The sequence below is a fragment of the Oryctolagus cuniculus genome, chromosome 13 (genome assembly GCF_964237555.1).
Source record: "Oryctolagus cuniculus chromosome 13, mOryCun1.1, whole genome shotgun sequence".
NCBI lineage: Eukaryota > Metazoa > Chordata > Mammalia > Lagomorpha > Leporidae > Oryctolagus > Oryctolagus cuniculus.
In genome coordinates, this window is record NC_091444.1 from 30,377,924 (window position 1) to 30,390,706 (window position 12,783).

The 12,783-nt window shown below is 40.5% G+C and overlaps 1 protein-coding gene across 6 annotated transcripts in view; it reads right to left on the reverse strand.

The window, feature by feature from the left end:
* Positions 1–12,783, reverse strand: part of USH2A (usherin) — an 848,241-nt gene that overhangs the window by 557,564 nt on the left and 277,894 nt on the right. For all 6 annotated transcript variants that reach the window (XR_011381453.1, XM_070055318.1, XM_008268426.4 and 3 more), the window contains exon 21: positions 11,962–12,192. Coding sequence is in view for 5 of the 6 variants with exons in the window: in XM_070055318.1 (XP_069911419.1) it covers positions 11,962–12,192 (231 nt within the window). In the remaining variant the exon portion in view is untranslated. The remainder of the gene's footprint in view (positions 1–11,961; positions 12,193–12,783) is intronic.

Consider the following 12,783-nt stretch of genomic DNA (forward strand, 5'->3'; position numbering starts at 1 on the left):
AAAATTTAATAAGGCTAAAGAGATCTTGTATCTCTGGGATGTGTGACAACCTTGTTTCCGACAACACAATGTGATAACCATAACACAGGAGAAACAATTCCTGATACAGCACTCTAGCTGTGACAGTCGCTGAAGAAGTCACTTCCCAGCAACTGATGATCATTGATAGAATTTTATTTTTGCTTCTAGTATTACACAGCTTAGAATATACTGTCTTTTCCATCTAATGCCAATAGACTGAACAAATGAAGTTATCACTCTAAACTATCAAGATCCCTAAAACGGTAGCTTTCAGAAGTCTGTAATGTTTTTTAACACTTACTGAATCTCACCATTAAGAAATTCTTATTGTCAAGCAATGTTTCTTATGGATTATCCTTTTCTATCACTCATTTAATCAACTCTTTATTCAACATTTATTGAGCATCTGGAGTGTGTCTTATGCTGCACAAAACAGAAATGCTAAAACTGCAAAGAAGACAGTTATAATTTCAGTCTACTTAGGAGCCAGGTAAGTGAAGAAGACATAGAATGGGGGTGGAGTGGGGTTACCAGGAGACCAGAGGAAGATCTAAGCTAAAGCTTCAGTGATGAGTAGCAATTAGGAGACAGCAAAGGAAAGGTCTTGCCAGTAGGGAAGGGCTTGCCAGGCAGAGGGATGCGTATGTTCAAAGTGTTGGGCATCAAGCATCTGGTACTCAAAGACAGACCTTGAGCTGGAGAGTAAACCAGGAGGCAGGTGGGTGGAGAGAGGAGCCTGTATATGTATATGTTTATTGCAAGGCAACTAGGTGAGCAGACAAGAGGTCAGGTAGGGCATCTCACTGGGAAACTACGGAAGGATTTTAGGCAAAGGAACAGCAAGACCCAGTAGTTTGAAGCACAGCAAACCATAGCCAGACAAACCTACAGCATAGATTAGGACTGGGCAGGGGTCAAGGCAGTGAGGCCAGCAGCAGTTCCAAGAGATGTATGAGAGGAAGAATGGCTGAAGGAGGAATACTTGATGGAACAGGAGGGAGAGAGTGAGGAGACACACTCAAGGCTCTTCCCAGGTTTCTGTCTCAGGCAATTGATAACATTCACCATGGACACTAAACACAGAAGGAAAAGGTTTCAGGGAAAGAAAGCAAAGAGAAGTAGGGGCCGGTGCTGTGGCACCATGGCCTAAGCTGCTGCCTGCAGGGCCAGCATCCCACAGGGTCACCAGTTCTAGTCCCAGCTGTTCCTCTTCCAATCCAACTCCAGACTAGTGACCTGAAAAAGCACTGAAAGATGGCCCAAGTTCTTGGGATCCTGCACCTGCATGGGAGACCGAAAGAAGCTCCTGGCTCCTGGCTTCAGACTGGCCCAGCTCCGGCCATTGGGGAGTGAACCAGTGGATGGAAGGTCTCTTTCTCTCTCTGCCTCTCCCTTTTTTCTGTCTGTAACTCTGCCTCTCAAATAAATAAAGTAATTTTTTTTAAAAAAAGGGAAGGAGTAACTGACAGAAACATCTACATTGTTTTTCAACTTTGTGCTTGTAAGAGAGAGAGGATCATTGAATTATTCCCATAAATTTCCTCCAAGGCGTTACTCTTCCTTCACAAAATTTCCCTAGAAACCCCTTTGCTGTGGGAATGCTCTGGCTGCCCCTTGACTGAGACGACTCAGGTGGCCTGAACGCCTAAGCAGGTGTTTCTCTTCCATCTTCCTCTGCACACCTCTCTCTCTTGGAGTTGCACTTCAGGTTGAAGAATTTCCAAGTGGAGAGACTGTTTCTCAGGCAAGAGAATACAAGCAACTGAGCTTCCTTTCTTTTAGTCTCCAAACAAGGGTGTGACAGTTATGGCCACAAACCTCCTTCAAGACACACACACCCTGCCAGTGTGGCCTGCATGTGGACCTGTCGCCACTCCAATGGAACTGTGCATGCACAAGTCTGCAGGGCATGTCTTCAGACCACAGAAATCCAGTGCTGAAAGACCTAACTCTTGACCATTTTATTACTAGAATACCCTGCACTTGGACAATGGTATTAATAGAGTGAGGCCCTCTGAGTAGAAACAAATTTAATCTTACTCTACACCCTGCTCTTGGAGTCATATTTATCCTGACATAAAAATACTCATAATTCTTTACCTGCTTTAATTCTTCCAGCAATATATTTACAAAATAGCTTGACTTATTAAATCAAAAAGGAGTTACCTTCAGAAGTGCTAGCCCCATTGACGAGTTCTCTGCTCAGAGTTCCCCTTTCTTCCCAGACTGAGTAAGAAAGGAACTAAAAGGAATCCGTGTTATACTGATGCAGAAGGTAATTAAGAGATGACTTTTTATTAAGCTATGATGCCCTGAGAAGATTCTGAAATGCCCAACATATTAGAAGAAAAAAGCCACTGATAGCTTACATCAGTTTACATAGAGACTATGTAAAAAAAACCCTGGGGATGTGGTAAAAAGTATGTGTCTATTTGTGTGGCATGAAAGGGAATCCATGTGCAACTTGTATATCAGGGGATAATACATCTTTGATAACAAAAGAAATGGGAAGAACAGATTAAAAAAGTGTTAGCAGCTAACAAAAAGTCTATTTCTGTGCAAAGATCAACATATAATATCAGTGTGCTCAGTGTCAGCTCAGTTGACTAGCCATCTAGCAATCATCAATATTGCAAAAAAAAAAAAGCAATATTAATGAAATGTATTTCAAAATGAGCCATTTTAGCAGCCAGTCTTGTGATTTAGCAGATGAAGCCCATATGGGTGCTGGTTCAAGTCCTGGCTGCCCTACTTCTAATCCAGCTCCCTGCTAATGTGCCTAGAAAAGCAACAGAAGAAAGCCCAAGTGCTTGGGCCCTAAGAAGCTTCTGGCTGCTGGCTTTGGCCTGGCTCAGCCCTGGTCATTGCAGCCATTTGGAGAGTGAACCAGTGGGTGGAAGCTGTTGCTCTCTATCTCTCCCCCTCTCTCTCTGTAACTCTGCCTTTCACATAAATAAAATTTTTATAAAAAGAACCACTTTAAAAATGTTAGGGTTCAATAAAACAAATGTATTCAGAAATTGGTCTTTATGATTAATTTTGTGAATGAGAAAAAAGAATGGAGCTCTTGAAGCTACCAATGTCATCAGTTCATTAAGAGGTACTTCCTAAGCACATACTTACACCTCTCTGCTAAATGCAGTAAAAACAAGACAATTGAAATATTGACTCTCAACATCCCTAATTACCATGGGTTAGTCTGACTTCTTTTCATTCCAAGATGTGCACTGGGACCTTTGGCCTTCACAGTACATACAGATGAATTCGAGCACACATTCTCATCTCTTCTCCTACTGTCAGTTAGAAAACAGGCCAAGACTCATCCTTGAGAGCCATTTCTCCTTCCCTTTGACTTCCCATTCCACATTCTGACTCTTGGCTTGATTTTTCTGTATCATGATTGCCCGTATGTTACACTGGTAGATCCCAGGGTAGACTCATCTATTTGTTCTTCAACAACTATGGCCGACATTTAACTTCAAGGGTTAAGTTAAATTTGTGATTTAAGTCTGCCTTGTAATGAATTAGGGTTTTGTATGGCTCTTTATGTGTGTGTGTACATGTGTTTTTTTTTTTTTTCATAAAAGCATTTTGTGGCAAAAATTACTTGCTCCCACTCCAAGGAAAACAAATACTGGGACACCAAGGGTGTTGAAGGTCAAAATTAATATGCTTTTACTAATTAGTCTATCTGAAGAAGCCTGCTCTACTTGCACCTTCACTGTAACTGCTTATAATCAGCTTTCTTTTAATGAAGTGCTTAAATGCCTAATACATTAAAAATAATAATAAATAATAAGTCATAAATATCACAAAGTAAAATATATAAAATAAATATTTTCAAAGAATATTGGTTGGGGGAGGTTATAGTTCTCTGTTCATACTTTGGAAATTAATTGCATTTTGTATACTAAAGCGTTTTAGTTTAGCCATTTTGGGGATGGTGAAAACCACAAGACAAAAATATATGACAACATTTAGTGTCCTTGAACAGCATTATTGTGAAGAGACTGCAGAGTTCTCATCTGCAAGATATTCTACATCAGTAATCACATTTCTCGTGAAGACAAATAAAAGGGAATTACATCCAGGTGCACATGTGCACGCATGTCCCCAGTGGTTTGCTACAAAGATCTCCCCAAAGGCAGTTCCTGATTTCTGGGCAGGGTCACCAGTAAAGGCAATTTAAAAGGCTGGTGTGATTGGCATCCAATGCTACAATAGTCATTCCTTCCCCCAAAATAACCATGGACTTGTTTTTGCTAATAGGAAACAAAAAGTGACAAGGAGAGGGAGGGTCACCTTTGGGATGCCAATCTGAACAATATTTTAGTGCTGTTTTTGCAGGTTCCACTCAAATTACTAGAAACACAGGGAAAGAACTAAATTATTTGTGTAAATCAAGTAGATTTACTCTACATTCCTGAAAAAATATGAGCATGATTTTTCTCCAAAGAAACAATGCTCTCTCCTTCTAGATGCATCAGGAAGAGGATGCTGTGATTACTATTCCTCTCTTGAAAAAGAAAGTATGGGCTGGTACTGTGGCTCAATAGGCTAATCCTCTACCTGCAGCGCCGGCACACCGGGTTCTAGTCCCGGTTGGGGCACCGGATTCTGTCCCAGTCACTCCTCTTCCAGACCAGCTCTCTGTTGTGGCCCAGGAGTGCAGAGGAGGATGGCCCAAGTCCTTGGGCCCTGCACCCGCATGGGAGACCAGGATAAGCACCTGGCTCCTGGCTTTGGATAAGCACGGTGCGCTGGCCGCAGCAGCCATTGGAGGGTAAACCATTGGAAAGAGGAAGACCTTTCTCTCTGTCTCTCTCTCTCACTGTCCACTCTGCTTGTCAAAAAAAAATAATAAGGAAGTATGAATATACTTCACAATGTTCACAGAAAGTGAAAATAAAAGATAAGTTTATTGGAGTGCAAAAAATTTTGAAATCTACACATATGGATTTCTAGATTTTCTTGCACACCAATAAACTTATCTTTTTTTTTTTTTTTTTTTTTTTTTTTTTGACAGGCAGAGTGGACAGTGAGAGAGAAACAGAGAGAAAGGTCTTCCTTTGCCATTGGTTCACCCTCCAATGGCCGCCGCGGCTGGTGCGCTGCGGCCGGTGCACCCCGCTGATCTGATGGCAGGAGCCAGGTACTTCTGGTCTCCCATGGGGTGCAGGGTCCAAGTACTTGGGCCATCCTCCACTGCACTCCCTGGCCACAGCAGAGAGCTGGACTGGAAGAGGGGCAACTGGGACAGAATCCGGCGCCCCAACCAGGACTAGAACCCCGTGTGCCGGTGCCGCAAGGCGGAGGATTAGCCTACTGAGCCGCGGCGCCAGCCTAAACTTATCTTTTAATTTCACTTATCCACAACTTTTTTGAAGAACTTTGTATTGTTAATCCCATTGTAACTGGGAATCTTTACAACATAGGTACTTGCATAATTTCTAATTAAAGGATCAAGAAACTATATTGGATTTGATGCTGCTTTATTCCCTGTGATATAGTCCAAGAGCTGGATATCCATTTTTGTTGTTGATGATGAATTCATTCCATAACACTAAATTTTTAAGATGGAAAAAGAAATCTAAATTTACATTAAGTTGTAAATACAATGTTATATGAAAGAATCATAGCAAATCCATCAGCCCAAAGATCTAGGGATTTTTAAACTCACAAATATCTTGGCAAAAATCTCCATTTTAAACTTTGGGATCTACTTAAATATCCCATATTTATAGAATTAGAATTTTAGAGATTAGAAACATTTGTCATAGAATATAACCCTCAGTTTGATAGATGAGAGAGATTAGATAATCAGAAATATAGTCTTGAGAATGTCTCAATACTAGGTAGCTTAACTATTTTCAATAACAAATTAAACATCACATTGTAATACAGAATATTGCATGTTATGCATACCTCATTATAATAACATTTAAGAACATATAGATTGTATATGTAACAGTAAATGGATTAATAGAATACTGATTTTTAAAACTGCAGGATATTCTTACTTACAAAAGTTCCTGTATTATAGTAGGGGCTTGATAAACAATTGTTAAATAAACAAAAGCTAACAGTTAATATTTAATGAGTGTTAAATAATCTATATGACAGGCAATGTAGACTGTCTCTTTAATCTTCACCTATCTTTTAGATACCATTATTATAAGTGGGAATATTATGTCAATTTTAAATAAAACAGAGGCATAAAAAATCAAATGGTTTGTCTAATTACATTTGTGCCTATATAAATCACTAACAATGCATTCTTCCTGAAGATTAAAGTTTTGAACGAACACTTCTATCTACAAAGAAGAGGGAACAAAGACAAGTCCCCCAAAAAAGTTTTATCTGTTTCATTATTCTGCTCAAAGATAATTTTTGACAGATTTGATTTACAATATTAAGTCCAATAATTTCCAATATTAAGCAATGTTGTATTTTAGTACATTTATTTGTATGCATAAATTTTTCTAATATTGTATACAGTAAAAATATATAAAGCAAATATTGAAGAGGGTTGAGTGACAGAAGCAATGTTTTTCTTGTATTTGAATAACAAAATATTTTATAGCTTTTGCCATGGGCACAGTAAATAGGCAAAATTTCCCTTTTAAAACCAAACTAAGGGAGAGATAAGAAGTTTTACGAATGACTTCAAAATTTATAGTCATGTTGGAAAAGGTGGTCATCATGTTTGATTCTAGAAGGGCATTGTCTTATCTCACTAGAAGAACACTGGCATAACATGTCTACGACCAGATTTCTAGCGTAGACCACCAAAGATTAGGGATGAGGTTGAGCACCCCTTGACTGACATCCTAAAGGCTTGTTCTGTGGTCCACTTTAACAAAAACAAGGAGGAAGAGAAGCAAGCTAGGCAGCAGGAGCAATGTGAGGATAGGTGATAAACCAATTAATAACAGCTTTACACAGTGATCTGCCATCAAGGCGTCTCAACAAGGCCAGTCCACCCCAAGTGCCATTGGTTTTCAATGTGGGAAGCCAGAGCTTTGGACAGACAGCCATCATGACAGAAGCCGGCCTCTGAAGAGTCCTGTCAGCTCTGCCAACAGCTGGGCCACTGGAACAGAAGTGCCCCAGGATCGAAGGACTCCCACGTCAGTGCTGCAGACCCTGTTGGCCCTCCCTATGCTGAAAAAGCCCTTCACTCTACACAGCTTCCAAAGTAACCACCACCATCTTTAGGAGGCAGTCTAGGGTCAGTAACATTACAGGCACAGCTGTGGCCACCTATTGGATACTAACCTATTCAGGCCAGCTAGGTAATGGAAGTCAACAAGGTGCCTTCCCTAAGGAGGTTCACATCTCTCTTATGATATCTCTCCCAGTACCCCATGTGACAAGGTAGATAGATCTGGGCCTCATATGCCTGGCCAGATCTTAGTGCCCAATGATTATTATCAATCCCCTTCTGTCAGCTTCTGTTTACCTCTTAATGGGAAAACTCCCTCCTGGTTTGGATAACACATTTTCTAATAATATTAGCTGTCCTTTGTTTTAGACCCCATGTATTTAATTTGCCTGTTAGGTTCATTTTCTCCAGACTTGAAGCAATGAAACTCTAGATGGCTATGCACATCAAACCTCAGATGGAAGCAGTTTTTTCAACCTGGTACTGTAGCCCCCTCAAGAGATCAGCTCCTGCTGGAACCCTGTCTTGACCACAGGTCCCTATTTCACCCCTACTTGGCTCCAGGAATTAAGAACAGTCCTCCCTCTAACCCCTAACGGCAGCCCGGGTTTCTAAAAGCAGAGGGAGGAAAAGAGGGAGCCCAGGACTAGAAGCAGGCCAGACTAACTCCATCTCACCACACCCCGCGGCATGCACACGCTAAGCAAAATGGGAGCCTGCGGGCATACACCTGTCTTCCCCTTAACTGGACAGGACTCTGGTTTTCCTATTTCCCCCCTTGTCCTCCTTGTCTCAGTCATCATTTTCATCATGAACAATGTCTCCTTTTTATCCTCATAACCATAGTGCTCCTATCCCGACCATGTGTAATTAACATATTTCAAAAGTTCTTACAGGAACAAACGACTGCTATTTTCCAAGCCATCATGCAGAAAGAACACAAGACTGCTCTCCTTCCATCCATCTGATCCAGGGTATAGATACCCCCACCCCATGTAAGTACCCCGAAACAGCAGGAAGTAGCCAGAAAGAAACCAGTGTCCCATCTCCTTATCTATATTCAGAGTCAGAATTGATGGAACAAAGTCATAAGCCTCAGCCATTCTAGCTCCTTGCCTGAAAGTAGATAAAAGAGGAATTTACCCCTTACCCCTGCATCTTCTAAAATCCAGAACTTACCCCTTATCCCTTTCTTCTCAGAGATCTATTCAATCTCTCACCCTGTGTTGTTCCTCACCTCACCCACTGCATTCTTTCTCAGGTTTGGAAGCAAGTGCCAAACTTGAAAAACCCATACGTAGAAACTCACCTCTGTCACCCCCACCTCCCCTCCAAACCCCTAGTCCACCCTCAGATATAAAAAAGCCCGGCCTGCTGAGGACCGGGCCTTACCACGTGTTTATTCTGTGTGCTTGCTGACAGTGGTCACTCACTCCTGAGAATTTATTTTCTCTGAATAAATTCATTCTGGCTACAAGTTTGTATCCTGTCTCCTCTCTGTTCTGCACCCATTTTCCTTACAACAGTAACACGTATTTCTCATGACCATGGAATGAGTTATGAATCATTTCAAATAATAACATGAGAGGTGAAATCTGATTTTTTCAAATACAAAGTACAAACTGTAATATGTATATATATATATATAATTGTCTTAGTAGAATTGATCTTCTTTATTCAGAAATCATTTTAATTGAAGTGTGACATTTTGAATTGGATAACTTAAAACAAAGAACAACTTTATCTTCGAACTACATTAAAATACAACTCATATTATCAGAGGCCTAAAGGATTTGTTCATTATATTTGTTTCAAAATATTAAAACTACACAAAATACAAAGGAATAGAGTAGAAAACAAGGACATGACCCATTAGACCATTTAAAATAATCTCATTTAAATTTCAAACAACTAGCTTCTAGTAACACTCTTAAATTGATTGCAATGGGAAAAGAAAGAGTTATCCCCAAATATCTTTGAGGACACAAATACATAAATAAATAAGGATAGTACTGCTCACTGTGTGTTGTGTGAAAATTAACTGAATGGCAAATCCCAAAAGTTTAGTTGTGCTAAGTATAGACATGTTGGGTGATAATTATTTCACCTCTCATTCTTATTAATCACTCTCATGCTTTTTCATTCTAAACATTCCAAAGAGCAGTCTACAAGGGCTCCTTTTCCTTTTGAGGGGAGCACTGGCCTCTGTATTAGAAGCCTCCAGTTGCTGTTGGCCCCATGACATTGAATAGCTCTGTACCCTGAGCGAGCCTCAATTCCTCATGCACTATGATGGTAAAGATAATGACCTCATTGCAGTGCACAGGGAGTGAATAAGAGAATATGCAGATAAGGGAAACCTAAGACTACACACTTACCTCTCTGCATTTAGGAAAGAAAATTTCCAGAAAGCCACTGAATTGGTTTTTGAAAACCTGTTCTAGGCCGGCGCCGCGGCTCACTAGGCTAATCCTCTGCCTAGCGGCGCCGGCACACTGGGTTCTAGTCCCGGTCGGGGCGCCGGATTCTGTCCCGGTTGCCCCTCTTCCAGGCCAGCCCTCTGCTGTGGCCAGGGAGTGCAGTGGAGGATGGCCCAGGTGCTTGGGCCCTGCACCCCATGGGAGACCAGGAAAAGCACCTGGCTCCTGGCTCCTGCCATCGGATCAGTGCGGTGCGCCAGCCGCAGCGCGCTGGCCGCGGCGGCCATTGGAGGGTGAACCAACGGCAAAGGAAGACCTTTCTCTCTGTCTCTCTCTCACACTGTCCACTCTGCCTGTCAAAAAAAAAAAAAAAAAAAAGAGAGAAAACCTGTTCTAGCTCATTAATTGGGTAAACTTACTTAAGCCGTGACTCATCTCAATTATTACCTTTCAACCAAAGCTAATAATTAAGCCAAAGAGTCAAACCAGCAACTTCATGCAGACCTGGTTATTTTCAACCTTAAAGGGAGCCTTAAAAGTAAAGCCTGGCTCCCAATAAAAAGGAAATCAGCAATGTACCAGAATGTGCCTGCACGTAGAAAGCACTTCTTATTCTCCGGGAATCACCAAAGCTCCAGGGAGCAGTTCAAACCAAAGTTGTGATCTCCCTGTCTTGTCCTTCAAATGATGTGTACTCCAAGCACATTTTCTGTGCAGCTGGAAGCTTTGTTATAGACAGAAGGATCCTGCTTAGTGAGGCCAGTGTTTATGGCCTAACTTTTTTAAAGAGGAATTTGGAAAACTTCCCAGACACTGCATCTGCCCCTAGCCCTTGCACCTCCGAGTAGAAGGCCGGCAAGGGAGACAGCGAGGACGACTAAATTTATTAGCGGTGGACGGGCCACTCTATCTTTCACCGAAACAACAGTAGGTGATCCCATCAAAAATCTGTCGGCTGGCTAGACTTGCAGCAGCTTCGCCTAGGTGAATGGAAATGGATGCTATTTCCTGGAAGAAACACATCTCAAGCCAAATGTTCAACCAGAGAAGGAATTTCTGTTTCTATTTGAGAAAAAGGTTTTATTATTATCCATGCATTCCATTTCATATGCTTTTTTTTCCATTTTAACAATATTAAGCAGAAGTTGAACATTTTAGGGGAGTCGAATGGTTCAATTTCTAATCCTCAGTGATGATTTTGATGACTGGGAGGGTAGTTACACATGCATTAATCTCAATATATCTCAGCTACAATATAATCATGATTCATTACAAACATACATCAGCAGCCAGTCTCATGGAAAAGCAAACTATTTACTGTTTTAGGTAAAAATAAAACAATGCTATTTGAGCTGCATTTTATGGCTCAAATTCCATTTCATTGTCCTCAAACTTGGCAATATTTTAAAAACTAGCTATTTTCTCCAAAATAACTTTCCACTGGTTAAATGAATACTTTCATGAGCTTACGGAATAGTACATATCTTATATTCTATATTTTTCTAAAAAATTGGAAAGGTGAAATGTGTGCCATCAATACAGATTTCTATACTTATACTGAAATAACATTATTAGGAACTGTAATTCATAGTGGACTTCTAGAATATTATAATACTTGTAAAGTCAGGTGTAGAGTGAGGCAAGCAAGGCAGGGTTGTGCAAGTGGAGAGTCCAAATCTGTTTTCAGTTAAAATTTGGATGAGATTATGAAGTGTTTCACCTTGACTTCTGTACATACTGCATTACAGTGTAACTTACATTAACACGAACTTTTCATGGCTTTAAATTTTGTGCCTAGAGCAAGAGATTCACTTGCTTTACCATAGCCCTACCCCCCCAAAAACCATGTTTTCCCTGAAATTATTTTTTCCTATAGTGCTTTCCACAGAGCAGAGAATATTAACAGGTGTTATACTGAAGAAAAAACATAAAAGAAAAATACATCAACTATTGATTAGGGATGTTTAAAGAAAGTTAAATAGCTTTCTTACAAATCTTTTTAGAAACTTTAATAACCTGACCAACTTCGAGAAACTCCAGCAGGATGGGCCATTCTCAGACTCATTCACTCAGAGAACTCCATGAATAATATTCTAGTAAAGTGTTCTGAAGACCATTTTATGCACGTATTTTGCTTCAGTAAGATTGCTGCTCCTCATTTTTCCTTATACTACCTTTTTTCTCTAGAATATTAAAAGTATGCACATGTTGACATAATCAGACTATAGCTATTAAGGGCTAAATTAGTATTTCTATAAGTACGGATAGTAAAACTGTATTATAAAAGTATATCAAATTAAAGGAAACATCCCTGGGCTTAGCATCTCTTAAATAAAAGGGATGTCACACACTTACCAGTAAAGTCTGTATTGATTGGGTGGGTGGAGCTGGGAAATCTATAATACCCATTTCCTGTGAAACGAACTCCTTTCATCATTGTGGCCATTGGTGCTGGTAGAGATGACTCTCTCCTTTCCAGCTGATAGACAGGAGAAGGCCCATTTAGTTCATCAGGTGGAAACCACCTCAGTTGGATTGTTGTGCTGTTTATTCCTTCAACCAGAGGAGGCCGCAGCTGGGTTGGTGCTAAATATTAGAAAGTACTTGTTACATTCAAAAATTTGGTTTCTTTCTGTAGCAATAGTCACAGATACATAACACATACATTTATATGCACATCACACCATCAAACTAGTTAAGGTCTCAAGTATCTATATGATTCTAGGAATTAAAAACATAATTATGGTTTATCATAAATTGGATATAAACAAAATTTAAAAAACAAATAACATAAAATTCTTCTGGTAAAATTGGTTTGACAAAGCAATTTCTCAATGTTTTCTGGGGTCGCTCTATCAACCAGATTCCACAATGCCTGCCATCTATGCTTGTTGGCCTCTCACAGCTTCCCCTGCCCTGGAGAACTCTCCTTGCCTGAGTGGAGTTGTCTCATCCAGGAGCTGCAGGAACAGTAAGTGAAACCTGCAGCCAATGACTTGCACAGGTCACAATATTTATGGACAGGGAATAAACTCAGTGCTACAACTCACAGAGGTCGAGCAAATAATGGAAATAACTGAAATGGGCTAGCTGGAGAGATTACAGGGCTTGTGGCATCTAAGCAGAGCTGGGCAGGGGTAATTGTCAGTGATTGGTGCTAACCATAGGGTAATGCAT